This window comes from Mesoplodon bidens (genome assembly GCF_964165515.1).
Source record: "Mesoplodon bidens genome assembly, chromosome: 14".
Lineage (NCBI taxonomy): Eukaryota > Metazoa > Chordata > Mammalia > Artiodactyla > Ziphiidae > Mesoplodon > Mesoplodon bidens.
Genome location: NC_138170.1, coordinates 1,073,133 through 1,100,387, shown reverse-complemented (window position 1 = coordinate 1,100,387; position 27,255 = coordinate 1,073,133). Strand labels below are relative to the sequence as shown.

The 27,255-nt window shown below is 46.6% G+C and overlaps 2 protein-coding genes across 7 annotated transcripts in view; one reads left to right on the top strand and one right to left on the bottom strand.

Annotated features, from left to right (window-relative positions):
* M1AP (meiosis 1 associated protein) overlaps window positions 1-2,628 on the bottom strand; it is a 95,009-nt gene extending 92,381 nt beyond the window's left edge. Inside the window, exon 1 of the mRNA XM_081254650.1 lies at window positions 1,730-2,628. Within this exon, the coding sequence (XP_081110776.1) occupies window positions 1,730-1,776 (47 nt within the window). The 5' untranslated portion in view covers window positions 1,777-2,628. The remainder of the gene's footprint in view (window positions 1-1,729) is intronic.
* On the top strand, window positions 1,156-25,987 carry SEMA4F (ssemaphorin 4F). 6 transcript variants are annotated; one of them, XM_081254649.1, is made up of 15 exons: window positions 1,290-1,362; window positions 2,974-3,028; window positions 3,609-3,760; window positions 4,390-4,449; window positions 4,656-4,754; window positions 9,396-9,489; window positions 19,278-19,397; window positions 19,504-19,655; window positions 20,188-20,366; window positions 20,597-20,744; window positions 20,872-21,094; window positions 21,235-21,344; window positions 21,455-21,615; window positions 22,741-22,799; window positions 23,037-25,987. In XM_081254649.1, exons 3-15 carry the CDS (start codon window positions 3,689-3,691, stop codon window positions 23,645-23,647), a joined length of 2,088 nt encoding a protein of 695 aa, XP_081110775.1. In that variant the 5' UTR covers window positions 1,290-1,362; window positions 2,974-3,028; window positions 3,609-3,688; the 3' UTR covers window positions 23,648-25,987. The 6 variants fall into 6 exon arrangements, with proteins under 6 accessions (XP_081110771.1, XP_081110770.1, XP_081110772.1 ...); XM_081254645.1 differs by lacking the exon at window positions 2,974-3,028 and having other exon boundaries at window positions 1,156-1,362; window positions 20,188-20,363; XM_081254644.1 differs by lacking the exon at window positions 2,974-3,028 and having other exon boundaries at window positions 1,156-1,362.
* The last annotated feature ends 1,268 nt before the right edge of the window (window positions 25,988-27,255 follow it).

Here is a 27,255-nt window from a genome sequence, read left to right as displayed (position 1 = left end):
CAGATTAGACACTTATGTTGGAAATATCTTTTAAAAAATATATTTGGTCATGCCATCCTTTGACTTAAAAACTGTTTGTGTTTCCTTTTTGGTTACAAGGTCTATTATAACTGACACCACCTCCAACAATATGCTTACTAACTCCACACCATCCATTGCTCCTAGTTACAATAAATGTCTCTATGTCTCTCTATAAGTTGTTTTATCCATCTGAAGTAGCATTCATTGGAAAATGTGCCAAGGACTGTTCCATACATGGGGGAGTATGACTTGATTCCTTGAAGACCCCACTAAAGTCTAATCATACTTATAAGCTTTTGCACAGTGAAGGAGACCATAAACAAAATGAAGAGACAATCTACGGAATAGGAGAAAATGTTTGCTAACAATGCAAGCGACAAGGGCTTAATTTCCCAAATATACAAGCAGTTCAATATCAAGAAAACACCCAATAAAAAAATGGGCAGAAGACCTAAACAGACATTTCTCCAAAGAAGACATACAGATGGCCAACAGGCACGTGACAAGATGCTCAACACCACTAATTATTAGAGAAATGCAAATAACTACAATGAGGTATCACCTCACACCAGTCAGAATGGCCATCATCAAAAAATCCACAAACAATAAATGCTGGAGAGAGTTTGGAGAAAAGAGAACCGTCTTGCACTGTTGGTTAGAATGTAAGTTGGTGCAGCCACTATAGAGAATAGTATGGAGGTTCCTTAAAAATCTAAAAATACACCTACCATATATGATCCTGCAATCACACTCTTGGGTATAGATCCAGAAAAAAACTCTAACTTGAAAAGATAATGCACCCCAATGTTCATAGCACTGTCTACAATAGCCAAGACATGCAAATTGGAGTTTTTGGAGCGACCTTTGCAAACCTGTGGCTCGGGGTCCGGGAGTGACACGTGCAGCCCATTTTCGAGGCAGAACGCCCCGCCTACCCCTGGGTCTAGCTCCCTCTCTCTCTGGCCTGGGCTTTTTCTCTCCTTAGTCCGACCTCCACGCAACCCCTACGGCTGAGGAGAAAATCAGCCCCATCATTGGTTCCTTCTTGAAGGGGCGGAGCCAGGTTGTGCTCTAACCCGCCGCCGCAGGCGCAGCCGCACCGAGAGCAGAGTGGGGCCGAAGCTGGCGGCGCCGAGGCTCTGACGAGGCTGCGGGGCGCGCCACACCCCGGCGGCCGGGCGGTGGCAAAAATGCCGGCCTCTGCTGCGCGGCCCCGCCCGCGCCCGGGGCCGTCCCCGGCCTCGCCCTTACCCCTGCTGCTGCTGCTGCTGGAGGTGCTGAGCGGCCCGGTGTGTGGCCGCGTCCCCCCTTCGGTGCCCAGGATCTCGCTTCCGATCTCCGGTAAGGCGCGTGCGCCCTCGCCCTCATTCCTTCGCGCCGCGCCCAGACCCCGCCTGCAGGTACCCGAACCCACCTGCCCTCCCCACCCGGGAAGCCGCACCCGGGCCCCCACAGCTCAGCCCGCTGCGTCCCGCGCCGCCCAAGCCCCGGCCGGTTGCGGGCGGGACCCCCACTTGGTGCTGCTCCAGCGAGCCGGGCGACTCGGCTACTACGACCAGCCCAGGAGGCTGCCGCGGCCCCTTATAAAGGCAACCGCCCCTCACCGTGCAGACGCGGACCCTGAGGCCCAGGGAGGGGAATGGGGGCTGTCGCAAACCCTCTATTTCGAAGTCTCCTCTCCCTCACTCCGCTCTTCCCTCACACGCACCTGTGTCCGTCACGCCAGCCTGACGCCCGTCCTGCTCTCAGACCCATGGGTCTTGCATACGACTCCAAGCACCCATCCTTCCGATTACCAGCTCGGCATTTCCATCCGCCCACTTCTCAAATCCATTTGGTTCTCATCAGCTCTAACCTCCTCCGGGCCTCTTGCCCCGTTCACAGCCCGAATTTCCCTAACCCACGTACAGTCCTCTCGTGTCTGACACCAGCTCCCATGTTCCGATCCCCCGTAACCCTCCTAACCTCCTCAACGTTCCCTCTACCCATTTCCTATATTGAGCAGCTGGGAAACGGTGCAATGAGTTGATTTAAAATTCTGTTTAAATGATTTTCAAAGTCTTCAGAAGGAAAAAAGGAGGAGGGAGGCTCCTTTCAAACGATGTGAAAGAAGCCAGGGGAAGCCACAAGGTTAAAAGTGATCATTGGAGTGACTCACACTTCAAAGGCTCTTTGTTGAGGCGGCCATGAGTGTAGCTATGAACCGTGTGTTTTCCTCAGTGGGCGGTGAGCGCTGGCACCTTGGGCAGACAGAACCAGTGAAGCCGAGAGTACATCCTGTGGGGAAAAACTCACAACCGGGTAATAGTAACTTAGAGTCTTCTAAATGCCTTCTGTCATTTCAGACCGGTGACATATAGGGATGCTATGAATCCAGAAGACAGAGCTGTGGTCAGAGCCTGGGTTTCAGTTTGTGTTGGAGCAATAGCCACAACATGGGGTTGAGGTTGCCAGTCTGGGTTCATATCCAGGAGTCCAGAGAGGTCTATATGACAAGGCGAGGCAGCGGTGGGGATAGGAAGGGTGGTTGGGTGATCCGGGGCTTATACTAAGCATGGGATAGTAGTCAGGATACAGCACAGACATGAGTATGGGTGTGGGAGGATTGGGTGGGTGGGGCTCCATACATCAGCACATCTAAGAATGCATGGTCATTCTACTAGTCCTGAAGGTAGCTGAGCAGAGGAAGCAGGTAGACAGAGCTGTATTCATTCAGGTCCCCAGAGCCAGAGACTGAGCTAGGAAGGTAAAAATTCATCCTAACTTATTTGTTACAATCTCTAAATAGATCAGAATTTTGAATGCTGATTTGGGTTAAGATTTGGCCCAAACAGAGCACATGCTTAAAGATGGAAGAAAGGAACCATCTGTGAAATACGTAGTATGTGTCAGATGCTTCCACATATGTTATCTCATTTAATTCTCAACAACCCTGGATGGTGGTGTTTACAGATGAGGAAAGCGGTGCTCAGAGAGGGCAAGTAACTAACTCAAGATCGTACGTCTGGTAAGTGGAGGAGCCACGTTTAAACCTGGGCTGGTCCATTTCCAAAGCACGTACTCTTCTTGCTCCCTCAACTCTCTTACCTCTTCGGGTAGAATTAGGGTGAGATCAAGGGTGGTGGGAGAGAGAGGAGGTGATCTCCGGATGTGTCGGTGAGAAGAGTGAGACATTTCCCTTCTAAGGAAAAAGGAGTTACTATTAAGTAGTGATTTAAAAAAAAAGGAAATTTAGAGAGAAAAGTACTTGTACCTTTTACAGGTGTTTTCAAATTATGTATCATGTTGCTATGAATAGAAATAACTATTAAATAGACTTAATATTTATGCTATTTTAATGAAGTGTTCTATTTTTATAGAAAAATCATGCTTTATTGTGTGCTAAATACTCGGCCTTATCAGTTATCTTTCCCTGGGGAAGTTAAATGGTTGGCCTGTCAAGGCTTTGTTTTTGCCCTTAAGGCTGCTAAATAAATGGTACTTGGAAGAAAACAAAAATGGGCCCCTTTGGCTTTGCCCTTGTGGACCCAACCCTTATGAAATGATGGCTGATATCACTTTTCACTTTCACCCTCTCTTCCTGCCAGAGGCTGACTCCTATCTCACCCGGTTCGCCATCCCTCAGACATACAATTACTCCGTTCTCCTTGTGGATCCTGCTTCCCATATGCTTTATGTCGGCGCCCGGGACACCATCTTCGCTTTATCCCTGCCCTTTTCAGGGGAGAGACCTCGCAGGGTGAGAGATGAGAGTGGGGAGGACCTCAGATTCTAGAGCATGTGATTAGATCCTTGGTTTTATGGCATATGAAGGGGGGTGTTGTGGTGGGGGGGAATGTTGGTGAAAAGGAATAAGGGTAGATCGTCAACCTCACTGTCTCAGCTGAGGGTGATGGGGGTGGGTCATGGTGACTGGGGAGGCTCTGAGGGAGGTTCATGATTATGGGGAGGAGGCCACAGTGACCAGGGTTCAGGTGGCAGTGGAATCATTAAAATCACATGACTCTAGGGCAATAACTTTCAAACTTTTTTGACCACCCCTGAGTAAGAAATATATGGTACGTTTTGACATAGTACGCCAAGTATGTACTGAAAGGAAACTTTCTTGAAACAATATCTACTCTCCTATATGTGATACATTCTGATATATTCTATTTCATTAAAAATAATGTTGGTTGAGATTTCACAATTGATTTCATTACTCATTAATGGGTAGCGACCTCCAGTATGAAAAACAGTGCTCTGTGGTCGGGGGGGTTGTCTCTGAAGTTTCCAAATGGATGGAGGTTGTAGAACTGTGTCACCTAGCCTGACTTGGAAGGAATTTGGGTGAGAATCTGAGAGAAATGGTCACTCTTCCTTTCTTAGATTGACTGGATGGTGCCAGAGGCCCACAGACAGAACTGTAGGAAGAAAGGCAAGAAGGAGGTAGGTATACATCCGGGCCGTGGCCTGAATGTCAGTTGAGGCCTTGGCCCAGCCCTGACTCTGTGTCAGTCCCCTGCAATGCTCCCATCCCAATGGGCCCAGGCAGGGACTCTAACAACATACCCAGAGCTGCATATAACTGTCCTAACAGTACTTTTCCTTGTACCTGCTGCTTCTGATTCTCTCTAACCATCTCTGACCCTTAGGAAGAATGTCACAATTTTGTCCAGATTCTCACCATTGCCAATGCCTCTCACCTCCTCATTTGTGGCACCTTCGCTTTTGATCCGAAGTGCGGGGTTATTGTGAGTGACGGGGGTGGAAGGACGGGAGGGGTCTTCTGTGAGCGGCTGTGACAGGGGTCATGCCTAAGGCAACCCTTGTGCGTGATAAGCATTGGGGTGAGGGATGTCCTCATAGGGTAGAGGCTTTGTCTACTGAAGGAGGGTATGAAAGGGCGGGGGAGGGAGGTTGTCTGTAGAAGGTAAGGAATACAAAGTGAACAGAGGGACGCAGTGGGATGGTGAAGGAAGTGAGGATGCCAGCTGGCCTGCGGGGAGGAACTTCAGAGGCCAGCAGCTCATGTTTTCCTTGTCCTGTGTATGCTTTGTCCAGGGAGCCTGGGTCCATTTCTTAATCAGCACTGTCCATACCTGTTTCTTCCTCCCGTGGCATGTGATTGTCTTCTACCACCTTCCCCACCTCCGCTGTCAGCATCCTGTGTGGGCTTTGCTCTCACAGCCTCTGAGGTCCCTGCGCGCTAAGGTCGTACCTGTTGGCCCCATGCTCTGGGTCTTGCCTTCAAGGTGGGCACTCTGTCGGCCATGTTTTCTTCTTGGTCCTGTTCATTGCTGCTAAAGCCCTGGACATCTCCAACCTCACACCCAGGCAGGCTTGGGACATGGATACTCCTAATCACATCTAGGGTGGTCATGACCTCAAAAGTCCCTGGGATTGGTGACATCTTAGGAAGGGTGTTAATGTTTTGACTCCTCACCTTTTCTCATCAGTTATCCAGTAGTCAATTACTGTTCCTCTGGCTGCACACATGTGTGACCAGGCCCTGGGATGAGTCACATGTCCTTCATATCACTGGACACTTTTTATCCCTTTCTTCTAGGGGTAGGAGGGAGTGCAACAACTCCCTTTCCTGACCCTGATCCTTAATGGTAGATCTTGACGTGATCCTTCTGCAGCCTGCAGTAGTCCTTGCCGCATGGATCTAGTCAGTGTGTAGCTCCAAACCTCTTTGTTAAACATCATCCTTATATTTCTGACTTAAGAATGCTATAATTGTATATGCTTGATTGCCTTAGTCAGTCCCTCTGGGCTCTCCTTGGAGTTAGTTGCGTTTATGTTGAGTTATTTTCATAATGCTGGTGATAGACTCCCTTTTGAGGTGTGACTAGCTCCCTCATCCTGGGAAGGTTTCCCAGTTCAGGGTGGTGTTGAAAATCTCTATATCCCTTCAGCTAATGCTGAGGGCCTAGTTTCCCTACAGTTCTCACAAAGCTCACAGAAGTAGCATATTGACATGTTTGTCCTTTCCTAGTATACATAGGATCAGGGAGCCCATGGGTGTGAATACCAGAGCCATGGTTTACAGACGATGTGATTACTCCAAGTTAGTTCCCCAGGGCCTTCTATTCTTCTTTGGCTCTCTGAGGTGGGACCCTAATGGTTGTTAGATAAGCATCTAGACAGAAAATGTTCTGGACGTACCTGTCAGGAATGGTGTGACTTGGACCCCTACCCATTTTTGAGGAATATCAGCAAACAAGAACGAAGCCAGGGGCCTGTGTACTGCACTCCTACGACTTTTAGCTCTTTTTCTGAACCCTCCTATCTTGCAGGCTCATGAAATGAAGGACCATCCTTTGATCAAGGCTTGTTTGTAGGAGAATATAAGGTACAGCTAACAACTGTGTTAACCCTTTCAGCATCCTGAGACTGCTCTCTGGACTTCCTGAATGTTCTTTTCTGCCTTTGTCTTATCCTGCTACCTGGCAATCCCCATCTGCTTGAGCAAGTCCTCGCCTTATCCTTAGTGCTGAGCTTCTCATGTCCCAGACTGATGCCTTTGAGACTGTGTGTAACAATCTGAGAACTTTGACTAGCTGATCCAGATATAACAACTTGCTCAGAGTTGATTGCTCAGAGAAATGAAGGTTCTCACAAAAGGAAGTCTAAGCACAGGACCTCCCAGTTCCAACAACGGGGAGTGTTGTCCTTCAGTGACAGCTCATCAGACACTGGGGGAAAATATTTTAATTCGTTTTTCTGAGGGAGCTCCAGCAGTTAACAGAAAAAATGTCAGACTTATACCAACAGCAACAACAACAACGAGAAGAGTTTCCATTCAATTGAGTGTCTACTCTGTCGCAGGCTTGGTGCTTGATACTTTACATTCACAATTGAGTTTAATTCTTATCACCATATCATGATATTTATTTATTATGATAGTGATGACACATCATGATAGTATTTATTTCCAATTTACATGAATGAAACAGAAGTTCTGAAACGTTAGGTAAACGTCTGAGATATATAGCTGGCCGAGGCCGAGCTGAGATTCAAACCCAGGTTTGTCTGGCTCTGCTCTGCTACCTTGTCCCTCTAGTCCAGCCTGCACCCTGGAAGAAGACCTTAGCTGGCTTCAGTTTCTTGTGACATTTGATTTGTTTCATGTTAACAAGGACCGTCTCCCCCTACCCCTCACCCCAACCTCTTAGGAAAGGTCCTTTATATGCCTTGCAGTCTTCTTGGCCAAAGTCAAAGGATGGCTTCTAACCCCACAGCTCAGTGAGAGCCTGCCTACGTAGCTCTGGCTTTCAACTTGAGGGACTTGCCTTCACTACAACTCATGCTGATAGGATTGTGCTGACACAATGATGATATAATGAAGAATCTCAACATTCAGATAATGTGGTGTGTGGTCTTATCCTTTCAGACCCTAATTAAATGTCACTTTGACCGTACAGTAATCATAACCTATGTAGTTAATCGGCTCCCTTGCTCAAAGGCTATAAACCTAGATAACGTGATGATGCCATCTGGGGAAACTGGAAGAGGACGAGTTTCAACATGTTCAGTTTTAGTAGATCATCTCTGTGAGGAAAGGAAGTCCAGCAGTCAAGTGCAAACATGGACTAGAGTTTGGAAGACATCAGGCTTTAGAGAGTTTGGGGAATGATTTGCATAGAAAGTCTGGGCAGAAATGTGAAAATTAATGAGATCTTTAAAGTATATGTGAAAAAGACTAAGGTTACATGGTTAGAGGCTGGAAACCAAAGGAGATAGAGAACCAACAGATGGGAGGAGGGGCTCCAGGAGGGTAGAATTTCAAGAGTCAAGAAGTAGACTATTTCAAGGAGGGGAGTGAATCAAAAGTATCCAATGGTGCAAAAAGATCAAAGAGAATGCGAACTGAGAAAAGGCTCATCCTTTATAAGTCCTTGGTGAAGTGTAACGGAATAGTTTCAGGCATAATTTGTTTTCTAGGAATAACAGGTGATCCAGGTTTGGTTAGAAGAAGTAGTAGTTTGGGATAAAGAGGCAATGGTGAGCCATTTTTGTCATTCTGTGGCTCAAACATTTATTAAGTCAGTGACTAATAGTCTACGAATATTAATGTGGGGTGGGTATAGAGAGTAAATTGGGGGCAAGGCGAGGCAGTGTGGAAAAAAGGAGGCGATAAAACAGGCCACAGCAGCAGGTAATAACCCCACGTTCAGAGTGCCCAAACATCTTGGTAATCTCTCACTGAACCGTCATCTTTTTCCTCTGGCCACAATGTGCCCACCACCATACAGGGCAGATGATTGTGTTTCTGTGGGGTCCTCCATTCTGGAAGATTCTTGACCCAGTGTTCCCTTTGAGGGGACATCAGATCACATCTCATTTTAACAGGCCTTCTTCAAGGCTCTCTCAGTAAAATGAAACCCTGTTTGCCAACTACAGCAAATAAGCGAGCAGTCAGAACGGGCCAGTGGTACACTTATGCTCAGGGGACGTAGATCTGTGTTGTTTCTCCAATTACCATCACAGCAATAAGGCTCCAGCAGCACCATATGTCCATCCTAGTTTGTGAACTAGAGACGTCATGCCTGGTACTTCATGTTATAACTGATTCCTAACTGGCCATAGTTAACTTCCCTGTCAGTCCAGGTTGAAATCATCTGTGATTTTCATTTTTAGATGTGATCTTGAAGCCTCTCTTAGTGCTGGATGCTCAGCTAAGGTAATGTCTGGCTGGCTCTGTGGGACTCTTACACCTCTTGCCCACCCCTGCACCCTGGGTTAGTCTCTCTGGAGTCCCTGGATGAGGAAGACACTTGCCAAATTCTCAGATTCTGACCTCAGCTTCAGGTCTTCACTGACTTTGTAGATTCCCTTCCCTCCTTCTGTGTATCCTTGACTCTGGTTCAGTCTTTTATTCATGGGGTGGGATTAGGTGAAGGATGGCCCTTCTCTCTAGATCCCTGGGCTTCAGATGGTCCTATATCAGCCTGTACTTTTCTTTACCCCTCCTAAGTGCTCCAGCCCTCAGGAGGCCTGCTTTCTTCCCTGGTCCTCCTCATCCTGTAGCACATTCTCCAGCCAGTTGCAAAGCTGGCAGTTCAGCAGCATTTCAGAGGAGAGATCTGCCTTTCAGCTCTTGGTGTCTTCCAGTGCCATCCTAGGTGTTCCTTCATCAGAGCATGTGGGTGTTGGGTACTAGGGGAATTGAGGGAAGAGGAATAAACTGGTGAAAAGAGGGATGGCAGAGGGAGGAAATGCAGGAATGGGTGGTGGAATCAGGAATAGCAGACTGGGAATATGGGGATGGTAGTGGGGGAATGGGAGATGAATGGGAATTGGGTTTTTTCTTCATCTGACCATCTTTGTAATTCTCACCACGAACTTCCCCATGACCTCTAAACCAATTGCCCCCTTCTGGTCTGTAGGATGTGTCCAGTTTCCAGCAGGTTGAAAGACCTGAGAGTGGCCGGGGGAAATGTCCTTTTGAGCCAGCTCAGCGGTCAGCAGCTGTAATGGCTGGTGAGTGGGGAGAGATAAGAACCTGTGACTTCTTGCTGTAATTGCCTCCTTCCCCGCCCTGCTGTTGGAAGTTCTGCGTCCTTTCTTTTCTTTCATCAGAATGTCTATTATTCCCACATCTCTTTCTGGCCTTTCCTATTCTTCCCAGAGTGCTTGTGTTCTCCTGCTTTTACCCACAGAGTATCATTTCTCTTGCTTTTCTCCAGAGAATACGTCACTGTTCACAGTACACTGTGAACGTTTCCTCTGTTAGCCTCATCTCTTTTAGTCATTTTTCCCTGTTTGTAAGAGGAATCTACTACAATGCATATTATAATAAATTGGCAAAAAGTATAAAGAAGAACAGAAGAAATCTTTTAGAACAGCACAGTCCAAAAGAACTTTGTGTGATGGTGGAATTGTTCTGTATCTTCACTGTGTAATACGGTAGCCACTGGTTACATGTGGCTATTGAGCCCTTGAAATGTGACTAGTGCGACTGAAGGGGAGAATATTGAATTTCATGTAATTTTAAGTTAAATATAAAGAGCCATTCTTACCTAGTGACTACCATATTAGCACAGTTTTAGAGTATTCCTACTCTGAAAACCACTGCTGTATTTTAGGATATTTCCTTGTAGCCTTTTTAATGTGTGTGTCCACATGCCTATATACTCATGCACATATATTTGGCTGGCCAGTCCTTTGTTGCTCAGAAAAATCAGTAATGACTATTAAAGAAATTCCTTCTGTTACTTCCTTCAAACAAACTATATATACATATAGAGTTGCTCAAGTGTTCAATGGTTCTATCACAGATTATGCCTAAATCTTCTCTGGAGAATGATTGACTAATTCTTGGTAGCCACAAAGTGAACTGTTCGTGTGTGACATAGCCTGGATTTTAGGTTAGCCTGTATTTTACTCCACATGCACCCTCCAAATTCAGTGAGAGCCCAACGATTTTTCTCATGAGAGTATAAAACAAGCAGGTGAACAGAAATTTTATGAGTGTGTGTTTTATGAAACTTCTAAATGTCATGCTACATGGATATAATTTTGAATATTGTCATGTGACTTTATACCATAGGCATTTCTATATAATTTAAAAATTCTTTGTGAAGAAAAATGTTAATGACATTATGCTACTCAACCTGTGAGCATATCATAATTTAATTAAAGAATTCCAAATTATCTATGTAAATTTATTTTCATTTATTTAGTTCACTTCAAAGTTTTTGCTATTGTCTCTAATACTGTAATGAACATTTTTGCACATAAATTTTTATCCTCATTTTAGATTGTCTCCTTAAGACTCCTGGAAATGGATTATTATATTAAAGTATGCGAATATTTTACAGCTCATTATCTGTTGCTAATTGAGTTTTTAGAAAGGGTATACCAATTTACACCCTAAATCAGCAGTAGATGAGAGTTTTTTCACATAAATTTCACCACACTGTTTTGTTGTCATTAAACATTTTTGTGTGTGTGTGTGCTAATTCAAGGCTAAAAATAGCACCTTTTAAAAAATATTTATTTATTTGGCTGTGTCAGGTCTTAGTTGTGTCATGCAGGCTCTTCATTGTGGCTGCAGGCTTCTCTCTACTTGTGACACACAGGCTCTACAGTGCATGGACTCAGTAGTTGCAGCGCGCGGGCTTAGTTGCCCCGTGGCACGTGGGATCTTCATTCCCCGACCAGGGATCGAACCCGCTTCCCCTGCATTGGAAGGCGGATTCTTAACCAGTGGATCACCAGGGAAGTCCCAGCACCTTGTTTTAATTTGTATTTTTTTGAATATTAGTGAAGTTGAACATTTTTCATGTTTTAGTACTTATTTTTATTTCTGCTTTGGTCAATCCTCTGCTTATGTTCTTGGGCCAATTATCAGGTAGGATATTAGTATTCCAATCTACACCTTTTCCTTTGTGATTATATTTTTTAAGCTAAATCCTTCTTCAGTTAGAGAGCAGATAAAATTTTCCTTCTTAAATATTTTTTCCCAAACATTTTAACTCTGATTTATTTGAAACTTATTTTGACAAATGGCATGAGAAGGCAGTCAAAATTGATTTTTCCCAACTAACCAATCAGTTGACTTAGCATCATTTATCACACTGTTTTTTTCTTCCTTCACTAAAGTTGCTGCAAACCTTATTATAAAATATTGGACAATTTTAATTTAAATATTGCACAATATTTTATGAAATACAAAAATTGGGATATAAGATCTAACCTTAAAATTTGTTGTTGTTGTTATGGACCATTTCTAAGTCTTTATTGAATTTGTTACAGTATTGCTTTCAGTCTTATGCTTTGGCCTTTTGGCCACGAGGCATGTGGGATCCTAGCTCCCTGACCAGGGATCGAACCGCACCCCCTGCATTGGAAGACAAAGCCTCAACCACTGGACGCTAAACTCTTTTCTTATGCACGATTTTATTTGTAGGAAAAGTCTTAAAAGCTGCATAAATTAAATCACTCTTGGGCTTCCCTGGTGGCGCAGTGGTCAAGAATCTGCCTGCCAATGCAGGGGACGTGGGTTCAAGCCCTGGTCTGGGAAGATCCCACATGCTGCGGAGCAACTAAGCCTGTGCGCCACAACTACTGAGCCCTAGAGCCCACGATCCACAACTGCTGAAGCCTGTGCACTTAGAGCCTGTGCTCCTCAACAAGAGAAGCCACCGCAATAAGAAGCCCACACACCACAACGAAGAGCAGCCCCCGCTTGCCGCAACTAGAAAAAGCCCTCACGCAGCAACGAAGACCCAATGCAGCCAAAAATAAATAAAAAATAAATAAATTTATATATTAAAAAGTCACTCTTAGTCATTCAGTTAATGATTTACCTTTTCTGAAACGTAATGAAATAACAAAAGTTTTTGAAAATGAACATAAAGTATATATCGAGTAAATACGATATTTGAGTTGTCATTTTTATCATTCATCTACAGTTGAAGTCAGTGAGACCTTGTTTATGCACATACATATTTGAATAAAAGTTTAGTCAATAGTTTATTTTTCTTAGCTTTATATCAAGCATCCTTGGCAAAACGCTGAGCCAGTCATTAAGTTCATTAAGAAAGATTTCATAGGTTTAGCAGTTATGAATGTCTCTTGATTCTACATAGTTGTTTATCAACAAAATGACTTCTCAATTGCAACAATCTGAAATAATTAAAATACTTTGTTTCAAGCAGCATCTTTAAGTACATTTAACCATCTGTGTGTAATTTCTCTGTGTTCTACTCAGCAAGTGGAACACAGCATGTAGTTTAAGAATGCAAATTTCATAGATAAGATAATTGTATAACAAAGAACATTTTCAAACAGGTTAAGTCTTTTTTTCCCCCAGGTAATGAAATTTAGTGTTGCCTTTCAGCTGATAATTGATGGAGGTGTCAGAAATCACTTTCTAACAGTTTAGAATGGCTAGCTCAAGACCTAGTACCTCCATGGCTTTTTCTGTCTCAGGTCCAAGTCATAGTCAATATCAATATTATAAGTTTTCCTCTGAAGTTCTTTATAGGGCTATAATTTAAATTTTTTCTTGGTCTGACATAATGCCAATATTTAGTTGGAACTTATTATTAGTATTTTTTTTTGCAGTACGCGGGCCTCTCACTGTTGTGGCCTCTCCCGTTGTGGAGCACAGGCTCTGGACGCCCAGGCTTAGCGGCCATGGCTCACGGGCCCAGCCGCTCCGCAGCATGTGGGATCTTCCCGGACCGGGGTACAAACCCGTGTCCCCTGCATCGGCAGGTGGACTCTCAACCACTGCGTCACCAGGGAAGCCCTAGTTGGAACTTTTAATGTTGATCCATTGTGTCCTACTGGCCCTTTGTTTTGAAAATAGCAGTATAGAAGATAGTGGCAATATTATTTAAGAATTAGAACCAAAATTCCCAGTTAGGAGCTATACAAATGTCCTTAAGGATAATAGACATATTTTGAAAGAAAAGAGCTTTTAGTAATGAAAATATTAGAATATAATGGCAGGAGTATTTCTTATTTTAAATTATAAAAATTGCAATTTGCATTGTGGAAAATTGAGAAAATATAGAAATGTCCAAAGAAGAAAGTGAAAAGTTTATTGTAATTCAGTCATCACCAGGTAACCACTATTATTATTTCGGAGTATTTTCTCATACTCTGTGTGTGTGTGTGTGTGTGTGTGTGCATGTGCACATTTATAATAAATTGGAATTGTCATGCATATTTCACTTATTGTATACTGAACATTTTCTCATCATAGAATTTGTTTAATTATTCAAAACTTGATTTTTAGTGATTGTATACTTTTTCATCATATGAATGTAGCACACTTATTTAATTATTCCCATATAATTATGCATTCAGATTTTAAAATAAATTATTGCTTTTATAAATAATGCTGCATAAGGAATCCTTTTACATAAATTTTTATGTAAATCCTTTACATGAATCTAATTAATCGTATGAGTCAATCCAAAAAGTAGGATTGCTGGGCCAAAGGATATAAAAGATTTTTATAGTACTTGATGGATTTGGCCAAATTTCTCTCCAGTGAGTCTTACCAGCAGTGATGAGAGGGTCTGTTTCATTACAGCCAGTTAGCCCCAAAAATATAGTTAATAAACATAAAACAGGGACTTTCTCCAGAGTCCAATTTGATGTTTTTGATTTACATTTCTATTAGTGAGGTCGAACAGCTTTTCATGTGTTTATTGGTACTTGTATTTCTTTAGGAAAAGGTCTCAGATATCTTGTCTTCAAATTTGACATTTATCTGTACTCCACTGAGATAAAATTAACAAAAATGATCTCAGTGTCTCTATTTGCACTATTCCAATTTGGAAAAATGCAAATGTTTTGACAGTAATGTTCACATTAGCCTAAGAACATCCGCAATTCCTTCTCAGTCTTCTTTGCAGCATCTTTGTCTTCCGCTCATCCTTTAAGTATTCCTGAGACTTCCACCTAAGATCCTCTTCTCTTGCATTCTTGGTAATTGTGATCTCAGCCAGCCCCGTGGATTCTGTTTCCACTGCATTCTGATGTCTCCCAATCTGATGCCTTCCAGATCTCCCCAAACTAGCCCCATGGATTCTGCTTCTACTAGATTGTGATGCCTCCCATACATTATCTGGAGCTACAGACCACATATCCATCTGCCTTCCAGACATCTCCACTTAGATATCCCACAGGAATCTCAAAGTCAGCATGTCCCAAACTGAGCTCATCATCGTCACTCACCTCCCCGAAACCTTCTCCTCCACCAGTGTCCCCTTCTCTGAGTGCATAGTGCCATTACCCACCAAGGTACCCAAGCTAGAGGCAGTGATTCGTCATCTTTGGTCCTCCCTATCACATTCAATAATAAATAGGGCTCTTATAAAGAAGAGCAGAAGAAGGGAGCCTTTGCTTTCTCTTTGGGAAGCCATCTTGTGTTTTTCTTGTCTCCTTTTGGTCTCACTGCATCTTGTGATTACTGCGTCTGCCAAGGAGCCCTGTATGTGTTCCAGGTGCACTGGGTGCTGACAGCATTTTGGGGTCAAGCTTATCTCTTAAATCCGTGAGTGTGTACCCCAAGACAGCATTCACATTTCGAAACAAGACAGTTACAGAAATCCTATATGCCAGGAGAGGAAAAGGTATAGTAAACACTGCATCTCCAATGATCTGTAATTATGTCCTGATAATAGGCTGTTCAAAAAAAAAAAGAAAAAAAGTATCCAGCTGGCATAAACCTTAGATAAGGAAATAGAGAATATTAGGTCAGGAGCTGTCTATCCTGCAAAGCTCTGACCATGAGAAGAAAAGAGAGTGGAAGAAGGCAGGCCAGGGCATGTTTAAAACCCTCTTTTTAAAGATAATGAGGGATAATTCCTATTATAAACCTTCTTTAAAAGTGAGCATTTTGATACCAGAGTGAAAATTTGAACCCCTTCAGGGTGTAGTGAAATATTCACTGCCATGGCTTATATCGTCTGTCAGTGTTGGGTTGCTAACATATCTGGGAGGTCTATGTTCACAGGCTTTACATCTGAGCAAGTAGGGATCTATTTCTGCACATAATTGTCATTTTTCTTTGGCTGTGATTCTTCATCTTTGTGGCTTTCAATCTTGTTTTTCTTCATATTTCCAAGATGACAGTATCTTAATTTTGGGGATTATAAAAGTAAAAGGTGCTAACTACAAAAAACGTTCAGTGAATACAGTAAAGTAGAGAGGAGAAAATAAAAATTACTTGTAATTTCATTAGTCAGAAACAAACATCAGTAACACTGTCCAGTTGTAGCTCCTCCAATCTTTCCTGTGCCTACAGACATATATATATATTTTTTAAAAATAGGGTTGAATTATGCCATGTGTTTTTTTCTAACCACCTTGTTCACTAAACTCAACACCGTGGGCATCGCTCTCTTTGGCGTATCATCTTTTGCCAATAGCAGATGTACGTTTTCATGTTTGCTAGCTTGATCTAGTCAGTAATAACTTGCCAAACAACTGCACATACAGGGATATTTTATTGTATGAACAGTGCAACAGAATATTTGAAATTGACTGTTCTGGAAAATTCAGGGCATGTGGTGATCTTGTGTCCTCCCGTGGACTTCTGCCCTTGTGACTGTGATGGCTGTTGTTCCTTTTCCTCTGTGTGTGTGTGAAGATTGTGTTGTGAGCCCCTTAGTACTCGTGGAACACCTGAAGCCCTGCTGCTCCCTCCCAAAGTGTCCGATCCCTCCTGCTATCCCTTTGTGACCCTCTGCTCTCTCCGCTGGGTGAGTGTGCTCTTCAGCAATCCTAGGCTCCAGAGTTGCTGACTGCCCCCATTTAACCCCTTAGAAAGTTTGGGACTTGACCTCCTTCCACCACTGGGTCCTTGCATTGTTGTCTGCGGTCCTTTACCGTTTCCAGAATATTTATGAGTGTTCCCCCTCAAACACATCAAGTCATGCTTCCAAAATATTCATAACTGTCTCTTCCACCACATCTCCCCCATTCTCAGGGTATCCATGACACAGCTTCTGTCAATAGTTTCGGTTTTAGAGTGTTTTGTGTATGATGCTTTTAGGAAAATTTTTATTCCAGTTCTGACTTCTGTGTCATGTTTTTCCCCCTGGAACTACTGAGGATTGGCTTATTTGCTGCTCCATTAGCTGCCAGAACCTTTGCCCCAAATCTGATTTTCTCCCTCATGAAATACTCTGGAAGGGAATGGGATGCCATTTTATAGTTGTGGCCCCCCTACCTTATGGCAACAAATCAAGCATATGCCCCCCTGAGGTTCCTAAGCAGCTGCACCTAACACATATTGAATGCCAGCCGTGCGCCAGACCCTACCTGGGGCTCACTTTTTATCTCATTTAACCCTCAGCACTGCTCTGGGTGGAAGGTGGTATTATCCCCATTCTACATTTGAGGAACCTGAGGCTTAGGAAGGGTAATTGCCTAAGATCGTACTACTACTAAATATTCAGAGTTCAAACCAAAACCTTCCTGACTCCAAAGTGCTTGGATTCTTTTCACAAACTCGAGTGATAGTATAGTCTTCCCTCCCACCCAGTAAGGACGGGGCTTTCTAATTCTTTACTGTTGCCCTCAGAGGGCTCCCGACCCTTTTCTTGCTCTGCATTAAGTGTTTTTAAGTGTTAGTGGTCATCATTTCAGTGCCTGAGACATGCAGCTTCACAGGAGCATCTCTGAGCCCAGGACGCAGTGCTTCCCTCAAGGTGGCCCTGCCCTCTGCTGCTTCCCTCAGTGCACACGACCCTGCGGCTCTTGCTGGGGTTTCTGGGCACCAGCCTCCAGCACCCCAGCTTCTCCAGCACTCCTTGCTTCTCCAGCCTCTCTGACTCTTCTGAGTCAGTGCTTTTCTGAGTTGCCTTCAAATGATGGTGCCCCAGGGCTCTCTCTCGCTTTCCTTTTCTCCCTGGCTTTCACATTCCTGTGGTAACTTAAGTATGACTCCTAGGTTGCCTGACTGTGGTCCTATTGTCCACACGCTTCTGTTCGATTGATTCCAACCAGATGCCCCAAAGGCGCGTCAACTTTAGTGGGTCCAACAACTGAACTCACCTCCTCTCCAGCCACCTCCTTTATGAGCCTTATGTCATTTCTTTGCTTGGTTCATAATATCATAATCTTCTATTATCCATCTTATAAGCGGAAACCTTAGAGACATTATTTTACTCCATTCTTTCACGTCTCATATTCAACTGATGTTCAAATCTCGTTAACGGGCTCTACCCCAGAAATCTCTCCCACATCCCGCCCCTTTCTTTCCTCTACCAGTGCCTTAGTCCTGCCAGGACTGTGTGAAGGCCCTTTTAACTAGCATTTTCTTCCTAAAAAACAAAACGAATTATGTCATGCCTCCTCAAGAAAATCTCTGCAGTTTTGCCCTCACCTTTAGGATGAAGTCCACATTTTCCTGGCGTGGAAGAGCAGATTCATCACAATTGGGTGCCTGTCTCTGCCCCTCTAACTCATCTCTGCTCACTTGCCCAGCAGCCCCTGTGCCCCGCTGGAGTGCCAGCCATGGGGAGTGCCCCACATGCCTGAACATGGCTCCCCCCTTCCCCACTTGCCTGTCTTCCCCCCGAAGTCCTTCTACCTGGCAGATTGCTCGTTCTTCAGAGCCAGCTGCGATGTGACCTCTGAGTTGCTGCTCCCCCGGTTAGATGTGGCTGGGTCCTCCTCTGGGCTCCTACACACGTCTGCGAGTCCACGCCTCTGGTATCTGATTACGTTTGTCTTCTGGACTCAAATGGGAACTCTTGGGGGGGGACGGCGATGTGCTTAGCACCCAGCGCAGTGCCTCTTACGTAGTAGGTGGTGAGGGAATGCTTCCCTGTTCTCCTCTGTTCTCTCCAGAGTCCCTGTGATACTCAGGACTCCCCCGGGGGTTTGTGACCTCCTTGTTCCCCGAGCCATTGTCTCCACTCGTGTGCGAGCCCTCGGCGGTGTTGCTCAGCGTGGTTATAGTTCTTTCGCATCCAGCCCGCAGAACTGCACCTCGCCTGCCTTCCCAGAACGCCTCTGATTCCTCTCTTCTCCATCCCCACCATCCCTAGAGCACCTGTGCACCTCCACGGAGCCAGGAGGGAGGATCTGATTCCTCGTTGTTTCCTCTGGCTGGCTGTGAAATATCCAGAAATCCCCTACGTTGGTGTTTCTCAAAGTGAGCTCTTGAATCACCCACATCAGAGTAACTCTGACTGCTTGTTTGAAACGTAGTTCTTGGGCCAACCCCCAACCCTACTGAGTGAGAATTGCTGGGCCCGAGGCCCAGGAATCTGCATTTTGATCAATTCCCTAAATGATGCTAGTATACCCTGAAGTTGTGACTTGTTCCAGGGCAGTATACACCCCCTAATACTCAGAAAGAACAGTAGTGCCCTCAGACATTTACCATAGTGGGAGAAGTTAAGTAAGATGGGAACATGCTGCAAAGCAAACCTCTTCCTGGAAAGTTACCATGTAATTATAGGGTAGAAAAGTCCTTAAAAACGACAACAGCAAGAAACAGACCAACAAAAAAAATCTTGCTTTCCACAGGGATAGCTTCTATTCTTCCTTCATATACATGAACATTCCAGCAGTTTTTCCGTAACACTGGTTCCTGTTACTGCCCCGGAGCACTTTATTTCTGTTTATTTTAAGTGAGGTAATGCCTGTCGTGCTTCGCATTGCCTGGCACTTAATGTGTGCTCAGCCCCTGAGGGTTCTTGCCCCTGCTTTGCTCCCTGCTCTGCCTGTGACCCTTTCTGAAAGCTTCCTCAGTGAGTCTGACAGTCCACCTCCTCCCTGTCGCCCTGCAGGGGGCATCCTCTACGTCGCCACTGTGAAAAACTACCTGGGGACGGAGCCGATTATCTCCCGGGCTGTGGGTCGTGCTGAGGACTGGATTCGGACAGAGACTTTGCCATCCTGGCTTAACGGTGGGGAGAGGGCAGAGGGGGGTGGTGCTGCTCTGGGGACAGAGTGGGTGGAGGCTGGGTGGCCCCAGGCTACATCTGTGGGATCTGAGGCCTCGGGTCTCCCCAGCCCCAGCCTTTGTTGCAGCAGTGGCCTTGAGCCCAGCCGAGTGGGGGGATGAAGACGGAGACGATGAAATCTACTTCTTCTTCACGGAGATTTCCGGAGCTTTTGATTCATACGAACACGTTAAGGTCCCGAGGGTGGCCCGTGTGTGTGCGGTAAGACCCTGATCCCAGCTGTCTGTCTTGTTTTCTACTCTGCCTGTCCTCCTGTCTTTTCCTCTGGTCTCTGTGTTTCTCCTCTTTCTCCTTTTTTGATGGGCAGTGACTACTTTTCTGGGAGCTTGAGGAATGTGGCGAAAGGGCTCTGGCCTCTTTTACCAGCTTATTATCCCGTGTGACACTGTAGTGTAGAGGTTAAAGGCAGGAACTGTCGACAGACCTGGGTTCAAGTCCCTGCTACACTGCTTACTGCCTGTGTGACTCTGGCGGTGTCGATTTGAGGACTAAACAAGGTAACTTATGGAGAGCATGTAGTGCAGAACTTTATAAACACAACAAACATCACTGTTGTGAGCCTGCCCACCCCACACCTCATGGGCCTTGTCAGTTACTCTGTATCTCTGTCCTTGCATTTCTATGCATCTGTCTCCCTATCTGTCTGTGTCTGGGGGAAACTTGTATTGGTCTCCACAGTCGTCCCCTAATGTTGGTCTTCTAAAGAGAACTTCCTATGTGCTTGTCACCCCAGGGGGACCTTGGGGGCCGGAAGACCCTCCAGCAGAGGTGGACGACCTTTCTGAAGGCTGACCTGCTGTGTCCAGGGCCTGAGCATGGCCGGGCCTCCAGTGTCCTGCAGGACATGGTCATTCTTCGACCTGAGCATGGAGCGGGGACGCCCATCTTTTATGGCATCTTTTCCTCCCAGTGGTGAGGGGGTCCTGATGTGGAGAGTTGCAGGGTGGGAGATACCTGGGGTTGGTGCAGGTCAGTGTGGTCTCCTCCAGAGGGGGTGGGCTCTCCGTGGAGCCCTGCTCCTCCTGCCGTGAAGCAGGCCGCATGGCTCCCTGTGCGTTTCTCACGGGTCATCTCATGTGACGGGATGAGCTGCCTCCCCTAGTTCCCTCTAAATATCCCGCTCCAACCTGTGACTCTTCCAGGGAAGGGGCTGCCATCTCTGCTGTCTGTTCCTTCCAACCACAAGACATTCGGACAGTGCTGAATGGTCCCTTCAGAGAGCTTAAACATGACTGCAACAGGGGATTGCCTGTTGTGGACAGTGATGTACCCCAGCCCAGACCTGGAAAGGTGAGGGGGCTGGGGCAGTTCTTCACCTCACACCTGAATTGCTCCGTTAGGACAAAAGCCCAGCTAGGCATCACAGACACTTCCTGGCCCCTGGGAAGCTTTGTCACTCATCCTGTGTTTCCTTTAGTGCATCACCAACAACATGAAGCTCCAACAGTTTGGCTCGTCACTCTTCCTGCCTGACCGTGTGCTCACCTTCATCCGGGACCACCCACTCATGGACAGGCCAGTGTTTCCAGCTGATGGCCAGCCCCTGCTGGTCACTACAGATACAACCTACCTCAGAGTTGTGGCCCACAGGGTGCCCAGCCTCTCAGGGAAAGAATATGATGTGCTCTATCTGGGGACAGGTATGTTTAATAGCCAAGCAAGTTGCCCGTCCAGTGCACACAGGTTGTCACCATAGAGAGGGTCCCATGCATACAGGGGTCAGAGTCCCAGGCACAGGTACAGTTATGTTATTATGTCTTGCCCCTTGCTTGCTTCCTAGAGGATGGACACCTCCACCGAGCAGTGCAAATTGGAGCCCAGCTCAGTGTTCTTGAGGATCTGGCCTTATTCCCAGAGCCACAGCCAGTTGAGAATATGAAATTGTATCAAGTGAGTTGTAGATTTTGGCGAGTCTGGTGGGGAGATATCTGAGTCCAGAGCCAATCTGTGACATTGAAGTCTGGGAGATACAGCGTGTTTCTCTTCCTCCCTTTCTGTAGAGCTGGCTCCTGGTTGGCTCCCGTACTGAGGTGACACAAGTAAACACAACCAACTGTGGCCGTCTACAGAGCTGCTCAGAGTGCGTTCTGGCCCGAGACCCTGTCTGTGCCTGGAGCGTTCGGCTAGCTGCATGTGTGGCCCACACTGGAGAGCATGAAGGGTGAGGGTGATGGCACTGGCTCCTTGCCTGATGTCCCCAGGCTCTGGCCTATCCATATGTCTGTGTCTGTTTCTCATGGGTTAGCGCTGCCCCCGCCCTCTGTGTTTCTTAGTGTCACCTGTGTGTCCATCTGTCAGTCCGTACTAGCCACCTCTCTGTCCTCATCAGTGTCCCTGCCTCCCTGCTGGACCTGCCCTGACTGTGTGGTTGATTTCCATGTTGCCATACGCTTCTCAGTTTTCATTTTCATTTTTTTTTTTTTTTTGGCCGCACCACACGGCATGTGGGATCTTAGTTCCCCGACCAGGGATCGAACCCGCACCCCCTGCATTGGAAGCGTGGAGTCTTAACCACTGGACTGCCAGGGAAGTCCCTCAGTTTTCATTTTACAAGTGCTCTTAGAAGTGTTTTCACAGTTGACAACTCCCCTCCTCCGTTCCTTGAAAAACTCTATCCCGTTGCCTTCTATGGCTCTGCATTCTCCTGGTTTTTCTCCCTACCTCACTCTCCAGTCTGTCTCCCTTGCTGGTTCCTTTTCCATCCAGCTTCTGAATGTTGATATTCCTCAGGGTTCAGTCCTTCTCTTTACACTTTCCTGCACTCTCTAGGTGATTTCATTCTCATTGTATTCAGTACCAACGGAGTGCTGGTGACAACCACAGATGTATCTTTAGCTGAGGTATTTTGTGAAACAGAAAGTCATCTCACTGACCCTCACAGAATTTTGATTAGCTTTGATAGAAAAGAAGTTTTCTCTTTCTCTTAACAGAGAAATCTTTTAACAGAGATTTCCAGAGAAATCTTGTGGTTGTGGACCACCAGCTATACTTCTTAGAAGGTTCCTGTGTTTCTTTCAAAGTACCCCACCAAACATCTTTCTGACAGACCTAGTGCAAATTTAATTCTCTGTAGTCTGCTAGAAATATTTGTAGAATTTGACATGGCAAATGTCATGAGTATAAGAAATATTGGGGAAAAATTTAGTGATGAAGAGAATGTTGACTGATAATTCTAGAGGTGATTTATGAGACGATGGGAGGTGCAATTGGCGAGTGAATGTTCAGTACTGAGGAGGGGTAGAGGGGGTGTTGACACTGGATTTATCAAGTATTCTCTTCTTTACAGGCTGGTTCAAGACATAGAGTCAGCGGATGTCTCTTCTTTGTGTCCTAAAGAGCCTGGAGGTCTGTATGGTTTAGGGAATGTGGGTAGAGTGGATGTAAAGGGCCTAGAAAGTTATGTTTTTGGACTTAGTTTAAAACTTGTATCCTGGAAGTTATGGCAGCCTTACTCTCTTTGGGAATCCCCTTTTTAGCTTGGTGTACCATGGCCCCTTCTCATATCTTGTATCACCCCACATTTCTCTCTAACACCTCCAACCTACAGCCTCACCACCTTTTGTGCTTTTGCTGTCTCTGCAGAACACCCAGTGGTGGTTGAAGTTCCTGTGGCTACAGCTGCACATGTGGTCTTACCATGTTCCCCGAGCTCAGCCTGGGCATCCTGTGTGTGGCACCAGCCCAGCGGAGTGACTGCACTCACCCCCCGGCGGGATGGGCTAGAAGTGGTGATATCCCCAGGGGCCATGGGTGCTTATGCCTGTGAATGTCAGGAAGGTGGGGCAGCTCGTGTGGTAGCTGCTTACAGCTTGGTATGGGGCAGCCAGCGGGGTGCTCCAAGCCGGGCTCACATAGTGGGGGCTGGACTGGCAGGCTTCTTCCTGGGAGTTTTTGCAGCATCCCTGACCCTCCTCCTGATTGGGCGGCGTCAGCAGCGACAACGACAGAGGGAACTTCTGGCTAGGGACAAGGTGGGCTTGGACCTGGGGGTGCTACCATCTGGGACCACAAGCTACAGCCAGGACCCTCCCTCTCCCTCTCCTGAAGATGAGCGGCTGCCCCTGGCCCTGGCCAAGAGGGGCAGTGGCTTTGGTGGCTTCCCTCCACCCTTTCTGCTTGATCCTTGCCCGAGCCCACCCCACATTCGGTTAACTGGGGCTCCTCTAGCCACGTGTGATGAAACATCCATCTAGGGCTGGGCAAATAACCACTAGTGCATGAGTGACCACTGGATGGAATGACCATTGGGACGCTGGGGGTCGATGGTCATGGAAGATCGTCATGGCCTCTGAGTTTTCTTTGGCTTTTGAATGATCACTTCGAATTCCCTGTCTGCCTTTTCTGGGCCTGGATGGGCTCAGGGCCAGGGCTTTGCCCGATTCCCATAAGAGATCAGAATTGCTCTTGCAGTGAATCAGGGCTTTTCCTGCCCCTGCCCTCTCAACCCCTATGACCCCTTCAGCCCACTGTCTTGGGCCCATTAGTTTGGGGCTAGGCCCCAGGACATCGCTGTGACTTTGCTTTCCGGTTGGGCCCTGGCCCGAAGGAGGAGCCGTGCAAGTGCTAGGGGGCTAATGTGCACTGACTCCTTTTGCTGGTTCTCCCAGTTTATCCGATTCTCTGTGGAGAGTGCATGATTCCTAACCTGCAACATGCATCTCTGCCCTGAGATCCACCCCATCCCAGTTTTCCTCCTTCCATGCAAGAGCATGTGTAAATACATGGATGTTCATAGGTGACCTGAACACATGTGCATGGATGACTAGGCCGGTGCTCTGGTGTATTCGTGGGAGGTTGAGAGGGTCAGGTTGGAATGAGGGCGATACCTACAGGACTTTAGACCCTGTAGCCAGTGAGGGAATGGCTCTCCTTTCTAAAAGGAGAAAACCACTTCCCTGTGTCCATCACCTCTCACAGCCCTTCTGTTGAGTAGAGAAAAACTCCCAAAGTGACCTTCTGGGTGGGAAAGGCAATGGTACATCTGACCCCATCTTTCTCTTTGGTTTTGCCTCCTGGCTGCCACCACTGCCATGCACAGCTGCTCTTTCTCTGGCTAGAACCCTTTCCTTGGCTTCTATTAAAGCTTCACGACATTCTAAATATCAGGGGATGAAAAAAGTGGAACAATCATTGGAAATACAAGCCGCACCAAGATAGGTTTGTATCAGTGACTTTATGACTTTACTCAGGTTGATACCGTTGCTCTAAAGCAGGAGTTCACCTGGGGTCCATGGCCTCCCTGAAATCACATGCAAGATGCTGTCTGTGTATGTGTGTCTGTATTTTTGTGGTGGTGGTGGGGCTTGGTTTGTGACTCTCATTAGATTTTCAAGCCTTAACAAAGTTCAAGGACCGCTGCCCCGAGGTCACCACATTTGGCCAAGCTGAGGTGGTGCCAGGCAGCGGCAGCTCTTCCTGCCCTTTGGCCGGACCCTGGACTGGCAGCCGCTGGATACCTTCTTGTTGCTCCATTTCCTGGAAGGTGGGCTCTGTGCGTATTTGGAGACACTGTCAACTCTCACCAAATGTAAAGACCTCTTCCTGCTTCACAACCCTCAGAGGCCCTAGGCGTCTCCTGCTCAGTTCCTGTCTTGGCCTGTGAATGTGCCTCATGCATCCCTGCTGAGGGGCTCCCTTGAGCTCCAGTGAATGGTCCGGCCTTTCCCAGTTGAAGTTTTCAGCTCTACTTTCCTTGGCAGCAGCCTGTGAACTACTCAAGAGTCCCCTTGGGTTTTGACTTCTCAATGGTTTTGCCATTAATAAGTGTATGTTCCTCAGCAAGTAATCTAACCTTGGAACTATGGCTTACTCATCTGCAAAGTGGGGATAATAATACCTACCTCAGGGTTGCTGCAGGGATTAAATGAGAGAACACGTAAACAATAAAGCACTCTCTATACCAGTAGAGGTTGTTATTGTAAAAATTGGCCTCTTCTGCCATAATCATATATAGCTTAACCATCTGGTAAGCATGACACGTGCAGTCACTTTAAGCCTCATTTGGTGGGAGGAGAGTCATTGCCTCACACAGACATCCTGTCCTGGGGCATCTCTGGTGAGATCTTGGCTGCCAGTGTCTAGGTTTTGGGAGGCAGGGGCTGTCATTTTCGTAACCTTCAGATGTCTTGGCGACCTTACTGGTCTTCCTATGTGGGAATGGAGGGGGGCTCTGCATTCTGTGGTTTATCCTCACTCACTCTGCTCTCTTGAGGTTATGGATTAGTTGCATTTCGAGGAATGAAGGGAAATGGGAGATTTCAGTAGGACCTGGGATCTCTGTGAAGAGGGGAGAAGAGTTTCCCAAGGAGGGGGAACCAGATCACAGTGGATTGGGGGCATTTGGTCCTTGGGTAGTGGCTCTGGGTGGAGGAAGATGGGAGGAGGAATGTAGGAAAACTGAGGAAGGATGGAAACAGGCCTGAAGGGAGGAGAGCTGCGGCTTAGGCTGTGGACAGTTCAAGCCCCAGGAGTGAGTGACAGCGTGGAAATGTGGAACCAGCTCCCAAAGAGACAGTGTGAATAACTGATTGCATTATCTTTGGACTGTGGGGGTGTGGGATGGGGGAGGATCCAGTGCTAAGGGAGATGAAGAAGGGTGCAGGGTTCCTGCAGGTAGAATTGTGAGGGTTCTGGCAACCAGAGACCCGACTGGCTTTTGCGCATAAAAGCAGCCAGGGAGAGGGTTGGGGATGGGGCTTGGGTTTGTGTTTACCTGCTAACTCTAAAGACTGCCCACTTTCTGGCCTTCACTCTGAAATTCCCCTCTGTTTTTGGTTCTGGTCCCTGGTCCATACACTGTGACTCTCAGCTTGTCACCCCTAACCAGTGGCCTGCTGCTACCCACGTGACCTTACTGAAAGTAGAGCCAGAAAGAGATGCTCCCTGTTCACTCTCATGAACCAAGTGAACTCCAGCATACCGCTGGCCCTAACCCAACAGGAGGCAGACTCACATCTTTTCCCAGGAGCCTCCTGGCTCCCTACCTTTCCCCAGTAGCCCCACAAGTGATGGCAGGAGAGGGCTCCTTTAGGTATTGGCAGGGCCTTGTCCCTCCTGGCTACTCTGCCCCTGTCAGAGGGGGGCGGTCATGGCTACAACAGACTGTTCTTGGTCAACTGCACAGAGATCCTATCTCACAGGTGCGGGGATTGAACTTGCCTTTTTGGTTGTAGTAGAGCCAAGGTTGGAATTTTTAAAGATCATTTTCACCAACTGGAGGAAAAACTAGCAATCAAAGCAGTAAGAGATATTTCTACAATTTTAAAATTCTGTCTGATGGGTCCCAGGGACAGACCTTGCTGTGACATGGCAATTTGTATGACCAGTAGAGAGAAGGTGTGGTCCCAGAGAGGTCCATCTGGAATGATGTAAAATACCAGGTCCTGGTTGAGGTAGGGAGGGGCAAGCGACAGAGAGAATGACCTAGCTCCCTGAGGATGTTAGGTGGAGTCAGGGGTGTTTGGAAGAGCCAAGATGAGGGGTCAGTTTCAGAGGGCCGCTTCAGGTCCTGTGGAGAAATAAATGCAAGCCAGGAACTGTCTTCCTCTCTTTTTTCCAAGGGTTCCCAGTCCATGGGACTAGCTTTTCCCTAGACACACTGGGCCTAGGGTTTAGGGCTACGGATGAATCTGCTGCCTGCAGGTGGGTATGGCACCCATCTCATGGACTCCAGGGCTTGGCAGTGCTGAACCACAGGCTAAAGGCTTTCACCACCTGCAGCTGGAGCCATGGTTGAGACAGGAGAAGTTATCAACTGACGCTGGATCCAAAGACCAACATCACGCCCTCAGCTTCAAGCAAG